Raw genomic sequence first — 13,797 nt, 5'->3', positions numbered from 1 at the left:
TATCGCGCCGTCCGGTCATGTGACCGGAAGTGAGTGCGGAGCCACTGCGCCTGCGCAAGCCCATAGCATGGTGTCTATGTACCCCTGCGCCTGCGTATAGGGTGTGAGACCGCTCCCTGCCATGATACAAAATACCATGGCAGTTTGCGGTCAGGGAGGGCCTGATAACTGACGATAAAGCGCACACGCCACTTTGACCGCACTAGCAAGCAATGTCTGCGCCTGCGTGGGCGACGGGGCCGCATTAGTACTATACCAGAGAGAGAGAGGCACTAGTAGCTAGAGATGGAAGTAGAATCCCCTTATCCATATGAGGAAAATGCTGGTAGTGTAACAATGGTAACAATATACAGCACAATCAGCGGTCCGTACAAATATGTAAATGTTGATAGTGTATCTAAAATGACTATCTATAGTACAATCGGCAGTCAGTACAATGGGAATGATACAATAGACAATTGAACAAATGAATAAATAAATAAACAATAATAATAATCGGCATTCGTAGGAGTCCAAACAAAAGAAAAACATGGGAGGTAAAGGAAACAAATTAAAGAAAACCAAAAGAGGGAAAAAGGGGGAAAAAGGAACATAAAGTAAAAAAAGGGGGGGGGGGGGAAGGGGGAAGGGCAACAAGAAGGATGCAGGTTGGTCTTACCGCCCCAGAAGAAGAATGAAGAGACTGAGACAAACGACTTTTTTCACATGATTTCTCAATGGGTCTAGGGAAAGAAATATATCAGATTAGCCAATCTATTTCTCGATTTAACCCTCTGGGGTGTAGGGTATCTAAGGTGTAAATCCAATATGTTTCCCTTTGTTTCAATAAGCGGATATGGTTTCCACCTCTCTTTGGTCTTGGCACTTTTTCAATAATCTGGTACCTTAATTGAGATATATTGTGTTTTGCCTCTTTAAAATGTGCTGGTATGGGTAGCCATGTCTTACCACATCGAATATTGGACTTGTGTCCAGAAATACGGTCACGTATGGCCTGGGTGGTCTCTCCCACGTATAGCAATCCACATGGGCATTTTATGATGTATACAACAAAGTTTGTTTCACATGTGAAGAAATCCCTAATAGGGTATGATTTGCCTGTTCGGGGGTGTACAACTTCATTGCCTTTAATGATGTTTGAACAACTCATGCAGTTAAGGCACGGAAAAGTGCCAGTTCTGCGAAGTCCTGTGAGGGTACGTGTGGATGTTTTGTTGGTATGTCCTACGTCAGCTCTGACCACTCTATCTTTGATGTTTTGAGGTCTTCTGAGACACATTAAAGGTGGATTTCTGAATACGGTGATATTGGGGTATGCTTTCGTAAGGAGAGGCCAGTGTTTCTGAATCAGATTGTGGACTTTGTTCATGGATGGGTGATGGTCATGAACAAAAGGTAACCTGGGTGGTTTAGTGGTGGGAGTATTGATTTCCGTATCCTCAAGGGCCCTGGACATTTCCGTGGCTAGTAGTGTGGATGGATAATTCCTAGACTTGAATTTGTCTGACATTTCCTGCAATCTGGTTTTTCTTGTGGCACTATCGGATACAATTCTCGTAACCCTTTTGAATTGCGACCGTGGAAGACTGTCCCTTGTGGATTTGGGATGGCAACTGTCATAACGAAGAAGATTATTACAGTCAGTGGGCTTGGTGTAGATGTCGGTAGTCAATTTGCCCTGGGAGTCCTTCTGAACCCGTGTGTCTAGAAAGGTAATAGTCTCTAAGTTATGAGAGAGTGTGAATTTGAGTTCCTCCCTGATGCTATTGAGGGTATTGAAAAAGGTGAATAGGCTATTAAGGTCTCCAAGCCAGATACAAAAAATGTCATCAATATAGCGGAGCCATGTGATGGCATGTTGCTGGAATGATGTATTGGAGTAGATGTGGTCACGTTCGAATCTGTCCATGTATAAATTGGCGTAGGCGGGGGCAACATTTGAGCCCATGGCAGTCCCGCACGTCTGGACAAAAAAGTCGTCCTCAAAACGGAAGAAATTTTCCCTCAATACTATGTTGAGAAGGTCAAGGCATAGTTCTTGTGACCTTGTGTCAGTGTTTCTTTCCTCAAGAGTTTGTGAAACCGCTTGTATACCCTTATCGTGAGCAATAGATGTGTACAGACTGTTCACATCGAGAGTACAGAGGATGCTGGTGGATGGAACTGTGTCAAGAGTGCGGATTTTGTTCAAAAAAAATCGCCTGTGTCTAAAATGAAGGATTTGGTATTGTGAGTGTATGGTGTTAGTATTTTTTCGAGAAATATTGACAGAGGGTTCAGAATTGAGTCCGTTGAGGCAACAATAGGACGACCAGGTGGGTTATGTAAGTCTTTGTGAATCTTAGGTAGAGTATACAGCACTGGGGTAACCGGGTGTTGGTTGATTAAGAAAGTTTTTGTTTTACTATCAATTGTCTTGTTTTCTAGATGTTTATTGAGGATATTGTCAATTTTTCTACGTATGGTGAATGTGGGGTCAGATTGGATTTTTCTATAAGTTTTGGTGTCAGCTAATTGTCTCCTAATTTCACCCACATACTGGCTTTTGTTCATGACTACTAGGGCCCCTCCCTTGTCTGCTGCCTTAATAATGATATTCGTATTGTCCTGTAAGGATTTCAATGTTTGTTTTTCTAGTGCTGATAAGTTATGGCGGATGGGGAGTAGGCCCAACCGTTGAGTATGGATGGTTTGTTTGATGTCTCTATCTACCAGGTCCACAAATGTCTCAACGGCATGATTGGATCTGGGGGGAATAAAGTTGCTTGGATTCCTTAGACCCAAGGAGCTAATTGAGATGGACGGACTAGATTCACTATCAGGGATAGAACCTAAGGAGTTGGGTACGTGTGGTGAGATGTTTTCGAAGTGTACCTTCAATCTGATGTTGCGGTAGAATTGCTGGAGATCTTTCTCTAATTGGAAGGCATTCCATTTAGGTGTTGGACAGAAGGAGAGACCAAGATTAAGAACTTTAAGCTCTAGGGGAGAGAGTGAATAGTCAGAAATGTTGACAACTATGTTTGGACTCCTACCTGAGAGCGAAGGACCATCTGCCGATTCTCGTCTCCTCCTCCTCGACCGCCTCGTTGGTGCATGCTTTGGCCTAAAAAAGCCGGTCTGGAGGGGGGAGCTCTGCCAGTGTCGCTCCTGGATCCTGGAGATGAACCCCCGGCAGGAGAGGAGCCCCCTGAAGCTGTGTATCCCCCCTGTTGGTAGCGGGGTCTCTGACGATAGCGTCTCTGAGCTGTATCCTCCCATCTATACACTCTATTATTGAGGTAATCTTCAGTGTCGCGTTGAAATTTAGACCTCTTCCTGTCTTCTAAGGTCTTTTGATGTGTTACGAGTGCTGAATCGATCTTACTTTTCAGGGTATTAAAGTCTGTAGTGCTCAAGGTTGAAGTGAGTTGTGTTTCGATGGTGGAAATTTTCTCCTCAGTCTCTTTAATGGCTTCTTGAAGATATTCGATTGTGAGTAGAATAATATCGAAAGAGCACTTGTTCAGGATTTTCTGAAAAGTAGCACAATATTTGTTATTATCAGAAAACAGAGTTGGTCGTAGATTGCACCTTAATCCCCGAGGTATCTTGCCCTGTCTGTGGTATTCTCCCAGAGTCGCGCAATGTAAATCGTATGCTATCAGTCTCTTTCTTTCCTTTTCCCAGTCTTTCGTCTTGATGTCCCTGCTAGGGATGTGCAGCACTATTATATGCCATATTCTCACCCTGACCATTTCATCCACTGTAGCACAGTTGTCTCAGTCAGGACAGTGCTCCCTTGACTTACCGAAAAAACTCCCCCCCGGGACCATCCATTAAACTGGTATATATATCTTATAAAAAAAAAAAATTTCCCCCTTTTTTTTCTTTTTTTTCCTTTTTTCCCTTCTTCTTTCCTTCCTTCTATCCTTACCCTTGGTCACGTTACATTCCATCATTGATGGATGCACCACACAGACTACAGCATAGATCCTGTCCCCAGTGTTACACTTTGCTAGGGATATCTAAGCCATCCTCTTAACAACTCTTCCCCTTATCATTTTACCTCTAGGATTTACATCACCGATTTGAGATATCCCAAAAAAACGGTGCCCACAATCTTTCGGTGACCTTAAAGGGTATGCTCCATGTCTATTTTATTATTTCCGTCTTGAAATTTATGTTCTATGCCATTTGCTTGTACTACTGATACCCAGTATTTTCTGTTCTTTGATGTCGCCAGCCCAAATGCATCTGCATGTTTACGCCCACACAAACTTGGATATGCTGGCTTTCTTGTATTTTTGTAAATAGTTTGTATATTTATATATGAAACATCCTGATTGTATATATTGTTTTATATTTTTTCCAGCGACTATGTGATAAAGGCCGGGGTCCGGCCGAAACGTCAAAATTGTCGCTTCACCTACCACCGTAAATAAAATTGATTCACTTGAAAGCATATTTTTCCATTGAGTGCAGTGATTCTATATTTATATTGGCTGGAAGGAGCCAAGCATCGCGTGGTGGTCTTGACAGATCACAAGAATTTGACTTATCTTGAGTCTGCCAAACGGTTGAATCCGAGACAGGCTCGATGGTCGTTATTTTTCTCCCATTTTGATTTTGTGGTTTCGTACCTTCAGGGCTCTAAGAATGTGAAGGCTGATGCCCTGTCAAGGAGTTTTGTGCCTGACTCTCCGGGTGTTCCTGAGCCGGCGGGTATTCTCAAAGAGGGGGTAATTTTGTCTGCCATCTCCCCTGATTTGCGGCGGGTGCTGCAAAAATTTCAGGCTGATAGACCTGACCGGTGCCCAGCGGAGAAACTGTTTGTCCCTGATAGATGGACTAGTAGAGTTATCTCTGAGATTCATTGTTCAGTGCTGGCTGGGCATCCTGGAATCTTTGGTACCAGAGATTTGGTGGCTAGATCCTTCTGGTGGCCATCTTTGTCGCGGGATGTGCGTTCTTTTGTGCAGTCCTGTGGGACTTGTGCTCGGGCTAAGCCCTGCTGTTCTCGTGCCAGTGGGTTGCTTTTGCCCTTGCTGGTCCCGAAGAGGCCCTGGACGCATATTTCTATGGATTATATTTCGGATCTCCCCGTCTCTCAAAAGATGTTGATCATTTGGGTGGTTTGTGATCGCTTTTCTAAGATGGTCCATTTGGTACCTTTGTCTAAATTGCCTTCCTCCTCTGATTTGGTGCCATTATTTTTCCAGCATGTGGTTCGTTTACATGGTATCCCGGAGAACATCGTTTCTGACAGAGGTTCCCAGTTTGTTTCAAGATTTTGGCGATCCTTTTGTGCAAGGATGGGCATTGATTTGTCTTTTTCCTCGGCTTTCCATCCTCAGACAAATGGCCAAACCGAACGAACTAATCAAACTTTGGAAACATATCTGAGATGCTTTGTTTCTGCTGATCAGGATGATTGGGTGTCCTTTTTGCCGTTGGCTGAGTTCGCCCTTAATAATCGGGCCAGCTCGGCTACTTTGGTTTCGCCGTTTTTCTGCAATTCTGGTTTCCATCCTCGTTTCTCTTCAGGGCAGGTTGAGTCTTCAGACTGTCCTGGTGTAGATACTCTGGTGGATAGGTTGCAGCAGATTTGGACTCATGTGGTGGACAATTTGACATTGTCCCAGGAGAAGGCTCAACGTTTCGCTAACCGCCGGCGCTGTGTGGGTCCCCGACTTCGTGTTGGGGATTTGGTTTGGTTGTCGTCTCGTTATGTTCCTATGAAGGTTTCCTCTCCTAAGTTTAAGCCTCGTTTCATTGGTCCGTATAAGATTTCTGAGGTTATTAATCCTGTGTCATTTCGTTTGGCCCTTCCTGCTTCTTTTGCCATCCATAATGTGTTCCATAGGTCGTTATTGCGGAGATACGTGGCGCCTGTGGTTCCATCCGTTGATCCTCCTGCCCCGGTGTTAGTTGAGGGGGAGTTGGAGTATGTGGTGGAGAAGATTTTGGATTCTCGTGTTTCGAGACGGAAACTCCAGTACCTGGTCAAGTGGAAGGGTTATAGTCAGGAAGATAATTCCTGGGTTTTTGCCTCTGATGTTCATGCTGCCGATCTGGTTCGTGCCTTTCATTTGGCTCATCCTGGTCGGCCTGGGGGCTCTGGTGAGGGTTCGGTGACCCCTCCTCAAGGGGGGGTACTTGTTGTGTATTCTGTTGTCGGGCTCCCTCCTGTGGTCATGAATGGTACTTCGGCTGGTTCTGTCCATGGACTTCCTCTGGTGGGTGTTTCTGAGTTTCCTTTCACAGGTGACGAGGTTAATTCGTTAGCTGCTGCTCTATTTAACTCCACTTAGATCTTTGCTCCACGCCACCTGTCAATGTTCCAGTATTGGTCTAGTTCACTCCTGGATCGTTCTTGTGACCTGTCTTCCCATCAGAAGCTAAGTTACAGCTTGTATTTCTTTGGTTTGCTATTTTTCTGTCCAGCTTGCTATTTAATTTGTTGTCTTGCTTGCTGGAAGCTCTGGGACGCAGAGGGATCGCCTCCGCACCATGAGTCGGTGCGGAGGGTCTTTTTGCGCCCTCTGCGTGGTCTTTTTGTAGGTTTTTGTGCTGACCGCAAAGCAACCTTTCCTATCCTCGGTCTGTTTAGTAAGTCGGGCCTCATTTTGCTTAATCTATTTCATCTCTGTGTTTGTATTTTCATCTTTACTCACAGTCATTATATGTGGGGGGCTGCCTTTTCCTTTGGGGAATTTCTCTGAGGCAAGGTAGGCTTTATTTTCCTATCTTCAGGGCTAGCTAGTTTCTTAGGCTGTGCCGAGTTGCATAGGGAGCGTTAGGCGCAATCCACGGCTATTTCTAGTGTGGTTGATAGGTTTAGGGATTGCGGTCAGCAGAGTTCCCACGTCCCAGAGCTCGTCCTTTATTATCAGTAACTATCAGGTCATTCCGTGTGCTCTTAACCACCAGGTCCATTATTGTCCTGACCACCAGGTCATAACAGGTATATATTACGTGGCTGGGCAATATACTACATCGCTGCTGCGTTCTATACTACGTGGCCTGTGTTATATACTGCATGGGCAGTGTTATATACTACGTCTCTGTGCTATATACTACGTGGCTGTGCTATATACTATGTGGTTGTGCAATATATTACGTGGCTGGGAAATATACTACGTGTCTGTGCTATATACTACATGCCTGTGCTATATACTATGCGGGTGGGCAATATACTACATGGCTGGGCAATATACTACATGGCTGTGCTATATACTACGTGGCTGGGAAATATACTACGTGTCTGTGCTATTTACTATGTGGGCTCGGCAATATACTACGTGGGCTTGGCAATATACTACGTGGCTGGGCAATATACTACGTGTCTGTGCTATATACTACGTGGCTGGGCAATATACTACGTGTCTGTGCTGTATACTACGTGTCTGTGCTATATACTATGTGTCTGTGCTATATACTTCGTGGCTGGGCAATATACTACGTGGCTGGGCAATATACTACATGGCTGTGCTATATACTACGTGGCTGGGCAGTATACTACGTGGCTGTGCTATTTACTACGTGGGCTGGGCAATATACTACGTGGCTGGGCAATATACTACGTGGCTGTGCTGTTTACTATGTGGACTGGGCAATATACTACGTGGGCTCGGCAATATACTACGTGACTGGGCAATATACTACGTGTCTGTGCTATATACTATGTGGCTGGGCAATATACTACGTGGCTTTGCAATATACTACCTGGCTGGGCAATATACTATATGGCTGGGCAATATACTATGTGTCTGTGTTATTTACTATGTGGGCTGTGTTATATACTACGTGGCTGGGCAATATACTACATAGCTGTGCTATATACTACGTGGCTGGGCAATATACTATGTGGCTGTTCTATTTACTATGTGGGCTGGGCAATATACTAAGTGGCTGGGCAATATACTACGTGTCTGTGCTATTTACTATGTGGGTTGGGCAATATACTATGTGGGCTCGGCAATATACTAAGTGGCTGGGCAATATACTACATGTCTGTGCTATATACTACATGGCTGGGCAATATACTATGTGGCTTGGCAATATACTACATGGCTGGGCAATATACTACATGGCTGGGCAATATACTACATGTCTGTGCTATTTACTACGTGGGCTGTGTTATATACTACGTGGGCTGTGTTATACGCTACTTGGCTGTGCTATATTTCTCTGCTGTATCTGTGCATCATGAATCGTGGTATGTGTTAAAGAGGAGGGCCCACTGAGACTCTTTCGCCCGGGGCCCTCAAAAGCCTGGAGCCAGCCCTGGCTTCACTGATTGTTCGCGGCCGGGCGTGACCAATCAGTGACAGGCGCAGTCCGCCCGCAAATTGGCGCGGAATTTGAACCATGCTTCGCTAATTGGTCACGGCCAGCCGGCCGAATCCTGTGTATAAATTGCATTATTCTGAAAACTTCATAAATAAACTACATGCATATTCTAGAATACCCGATGCGTTAGAATCGGGTCACCATCTAGTAGATTATGTTTGTGTCCCCATAGCTGGCATGATTTGCGGCTGTTAGACAACCTGAACATATGCAGGGATTACCTGTTTGCTAGGGATTCCCCACATGTATTCAGGCTGTCTAGCAGCCGCAAACCATGCAGCTGCGGGGACTCAAACGTAATCTACAAGCACGCCCAAGATACTCGGAGACGACCCGAGCGTGCTCGGAAAACTCGAGTAACGAGCACACTCTCTCATCACTAGTAGCCACAGATGAGTGGATGTTTGTTACTTTTTTATGGTGTTTTGCTACTAAAGAATAATAGACACCTTGAAACTTCCAAAATCTGTCTTTTTGATCTAATCTGTCCCTGGCGTGTCCTAATCATTTTCTCCATGGCTAGTCAAAAAACAGCGTGTCCTCCTCCCAACTGTAAATAAGCTCACATCCTTCCTGTGTGGTGGCACAGAAACAGAGCACGCATGTGGAGCTAATCTCATCATCTTCTATGGAGAAAAAGTTGCTTATTCTTTTATTTATTTAGCCCTGATGTACAATTGATTTTGATAGTGGGAGAATTTGTTATGAGGGGACAATAAAACAGCCTATTTATATGTCTCCGGGCCCCACTTCCAGCCTTCTGTTTCTCGTTGTGTTCTTCATCTTTGTTTTGTCTTCCTCTGATTCTGTGTATATGACTCCAATAATATTCTGCACCGCAAACATCCTCAACATAGATGTTAATAGTAGAACAGCCCATATTGGTATTCTTTCTGAAGAAACACTTGTAAACAATGTTTCAAGCATCCAGATCTAATCATTATTTGTCTAAGTGCTTAACCCATTCCTGTCCAGAGGGTAACCCATTCCTGTCCAGAGGGTGGAGTCTACTCCACAAATCTGTATTCTGGTGACCTTTATAACTAATATGGTTTACACTTCAGGGGTGGGAAGTGAGGAGTTATGCAATTGTGTATCTTGTGACAGTTCTAATGAATGTATATCGTTTCATTTATTTAAATTTTTTATATTTCCAATAATTTTATATTTTGACCACATTCAACGCCGAGTGTACTTACTGAGCGTCTCTGAATCAGTAGTTTCTGACTCTGCCATGTTCCGTCATCAAGACTTTCGAGAAAATCACGGTTCTTGATGAATCAGGGCTAATACATGTATCTATACTAAGGTCAAAGGCTAATGAAATAGTAGAGTTTCCAAGGAACTATGATGCAGAAATGCTATGGGAAATTAAATTATCTAGTAAAATGAGATGTGCAGGGAGCTTCTAACACCTTACTGTGATTTCTATTCCCATATATTTAAATAAAGTCTTCTGTAGGTCACACAGAATGTATTCAGTCACATAATCACTGTTGTATCAGTGCATACTAACCTGTTATTCCATATTTTTTAGATGGTGTCATTCCAACATCAGCTTTTATTGTATCCACATCCAATTTTTTTCTAAACCAACCCAGAGATCGCATTTTATCTGCTAGAGTTCTCATCTCAGGTACATCTGCATATCCAAAAAGAAACATACTGCACCCTGGCACTTGATTGACCAGCTGCCAGCAATAACTAAAAACAGAATCATTATTAGTGACCTAGTGCCAGTGTAAAAAAAAACGCTGAGTGTGAACATATACTAATCCACAACTCATTTTGTAGTACACTAGATGGTGGCCCATTCTAACGCATCGGGTATTCTAGAATATGTATGTAGTTTATTTATGAAGTTTTCAGAATAATGCAATTTATACACAGAATTCGGCAGTCCAGGCGCGACCAATTAGCGAAGAATGGTTCAAATTTCACGCCAATTCGCGGACAGACTACGCCTACCGCTGATTGGTCACGCCCGGCCGGGCGTGACCAATCAGTGAAGCCAGGGCCTGCTCCAGGTTTTTAGGGCCCCGGGCGAAACAGTCTCAATGGGACCCCCTCTTTAACACATACCACAATTCATGATTCACAGATACACCAGAGAAATATACCACAGCCAAGTAGCATATAACACAGTCCACGTAGCATATAACACAGCCCACGTAGCATATAGCACAGCCACGTAGCATATAGCACAGGCCACGCAGTATATAGCACAGCCACGTAATATATAGCACAGCCACATAGTATATAGCACAGCCCACGTAGTATATAACACAGCCCACACAGTGTATAACACAGCCCACATAGTATATAACACAGCCCACGCAGTGTATAACACAGCCCACATAGTATATAGCACAGCCCACATAGTATATAGCACAGCCCATGTAGTATATAACACAGCCACGTAGTATATTGCCCAGCCACTTATATTGCACAGCTACGTAGTATATAGCACAGCCCACATAGTATATAGCACAGAGACATAGTATATAACACAGCCCACGCAAAATATAACACAGTCACATAGTATATAACACAACCCACGCAGTATATAACACAGCCCATGCAGTATATAACAGCCACATAGTATATAGCACATCCCACACAGTATATAACACAGCCCATGCAGTATGTAACACAGCCCACGTAGTATCTAACACAGCCCACGTAGTATATAGCACAGCCCATGCAGTATATAGCACAGCCCACGCAGTATATAACACAGCCCATGCAGTATATAGCACAGCCCATGCAGTATATAACACAGCTATGCAGTATGTAACACAACCCATGTAGTATCTAACACAGCCCACGTAGTATATAACACAGCCCATGCAGTATATAGCACAGCCCATGCAGTATATAACACAGCCCATGCATCTCTGTGGTGTGCATGATTTTCACAGACTGTACCCTTGTATTGATACTTTTCATATGTGACGCTGATAAAAGATGGCCATCTCCATTACTTTGCATTGACACACTGTTGTCAAAAAAATATGGACATGTGAATAGCCCCATAGACTAGTAATGGATATGTGTTCTATCGGTGAAAACCACAGCTAGAACACAAATGCGTGCAGCATGGATGTCTGAATGAGACCTTACACTGGGCGATGTGCTGCCGATAACAATGACTTTCACGTCGGAATCAAAGATCCAATCACCCAATCGCAAGTAGGTTTACATGGGATGACAATCAGGTAAAAGCAGTCTAAGGCCACATTTACATGTTCAGTATTTTCCATCAGTATTTATAAGGCAAAACCAGGAGTGGGTGATAAATACAGAAGTGGTGCATATGTTTCTGTTATACTTTTCTTTTCCTCTGTTTGTTCCACTCCTGGTTTTGGCTTACAAATACTGAGGTAAAATACTGACCAAATAGTGAAGATGTACACATGGCCTAAGGGTTTGTTCACACAACCGTATTTTCGGTCTGACTGCTGTCCATGAAAAAATGTGATTCAATGGGGCAGTGTGATGAGCGATCTTTTTCACTGACCGAATCTGCGCGTGAAAAAAAATCGCAGCGTGCACTAGTTTCTAACGTGAATCAGATGAGACTCGCCCATTCAAGTCTATGAGTGTATAAAAAAAATTGGATGCCAAACAGGTAGACAGTATAGCATCTGATTTTTACAGATATTGCAATTCTGTAAAATAGGAAACTGCAAATGATCAATAGCTGCTGCTGCAAAGAAACAGATTGACTACGGACAACACATGAATGACAAGCAGGAAAAAATCGTCCCACTTATCTGGATGAAAGTAAAAAAATGTTTTGGAACTGTCTTAGGCCAGTTTCACACGTCAGTGCCTCCGGTACGTGTAGTGACAGTTTTCCCACGTACCAGACACACTGAAACACGTAGACCCATTCAAATGAATGGGTCTATGCACATGTCAGCGGGTTTTCATGGACTGTGTGTCCGTGTGCAAAACATGGAAACATGTCCATTTTTTTACAGGCAGCATGTACCTTAGTACGTCACGTTCACACGGAGAACAGTGTACACTCTCCTCCGTGTGCACGGACGGCTGCGGGAGAAACAGCGCTACAGTAAGCACTACTACTACTGAAAGCAGCGCGAGCAGGGGAGACGGGATCAAAGAAGACCCGACATTCATTTGAACTCAAATGAACTCTTCAGCCTGGGAAAGTTTCTGAATACTTTCCCACGCTACAGAGTTCAAATGAGTTCATGCCGCCAGGGCGCGCAGCTTTGGTGATGGCACCGCTAGTCAGCGAAGCTCCGCTCCCTTCATTTCATTCATTCCCCAGTCTTTTACAGCCAGGAGCGCTTGCATTAGCAGTGCTCCTGGTTGTAAATGGATTTAACCCCTTGAGATGGATTTACAGCTTGGGACTTGACTGTACGGCGGACAGGTATGGGATATTGTTGCTTTTTTTTAAATTTATTAAAGGAGAATGAGGGCTTCGGTTGGATTGAGCGTCCAATAAAGGTAATAAAACCTGTGTGTTCCTTTATTTCATTAAAGAACTTTTTTCTAAGTGTGTGTGTTTTATTAACTCTTTTACAACTGTGGGATAAGTAATGGATTGGTGTGTTATTGACACCTCTCCATTACTAAGCCGGCTTAATGTCACCTTACAATAGCAAGGTGACATTAACCCCTTATTGTTCCATATGCCAATGCCACAGGGCAGTGGGAAGAACTGGGCAAAGCTCCAGAATTGGCACATCTAATAGATGCACCTTTTCTGGGCAGCTGCTGTTTTAAGGCTGGGGGGCCCATAGCCATGGCCCCTTACCAGCCTGAGAATAGCAGCCAGCACCTGTGAGTTTTGCCGGGTTGGTTGGAAAATATAGGGGGGACCGCAAATCAGATTTTCTTTGATCCCTTCTCCCCTTCTTGCGCTGCTTTCAGCTGAGGAAGGGGAGAGCGGATGACCGCCGGATTCAGTACCACAAGCAGGGGAACAGTGCTTTCTGTAGTCCTGATGCAGCACACGGGTGGCCCACAGCTGCCGTATGTGTGCCACACGGATGTACTACATGAGCACACGGACACGGATATCTCTGGTACCGATTTTTACAGTACAAGAAATATATGGACGTGTCAAACCGTCCTTAGGCTAGCTTCACACTAGCGTTTGGCAGGGCTGGGGACGGCAGCCTTCTTCCCCCATAAAGACCGGCCCACTGCCGCGCCTCTTCCTTCAGCTCCGCCTATGTGTGCATGCGTTCTGCGCACCCTATCTTTAACATTGGGTATGCAGGCCATGCGGATGTATGCAGATGCCTCTGCATGCATTGTTTTGAAGATGCGCCGACCACAACAAAATCCTAACATGTGGCGTTTGACGCAGGTCAGCGCAGCGTTAAGACGACGCATGCGGAGCCATCCGCATACATCCGCATGGCCTGCGTACTTAATGTTAAAGATAGGATATGCAGAACGCATGCCGAAGTGGACGGAGCT

General features: G+C 44.4%; 1 protein-coding gene across 1 annotated transcript in view; it reads right to left on the bottom strand.

Annotated features, from left to right (window-relative positions):
* Window positions 1-9,845: 9,845 nt before the first annotated feature.
* FTCDNL1 (formiminotransferase cyclodeaminase N-terminal like) overlaps window positions 9,846-13,797 on the bottom strand; it is a 101,851-nt gene continuing 97,899 nt past the window's right edge. Inside the window, 1 exon segment of the mRNA XM_069735563.1 lies at window positions 9,846-10,025. Coding sequence (XP_069591664.1) covers window positions 9,846-10,025 — 180 coding nt within the window.

Source organism: Ranitomeya imitator, chromosome 7 (assembly GCF_032444005.1).
Source record: "Ranitomeya imitator isolate aRanImi1 chromosome 7, aRanImi1.pri, whole genome shotgun sequence".
NCBI lineage: Eukaryota > Metazoa > Chordata > Amphibia > Anura > Dendrobatidae > Ranitomeya > Ranitomeya imitator.
Note: the sequence above shows the minus strand (reverse complement) of the source record. Positions and strands in the feature narration are given on the sequence as shown.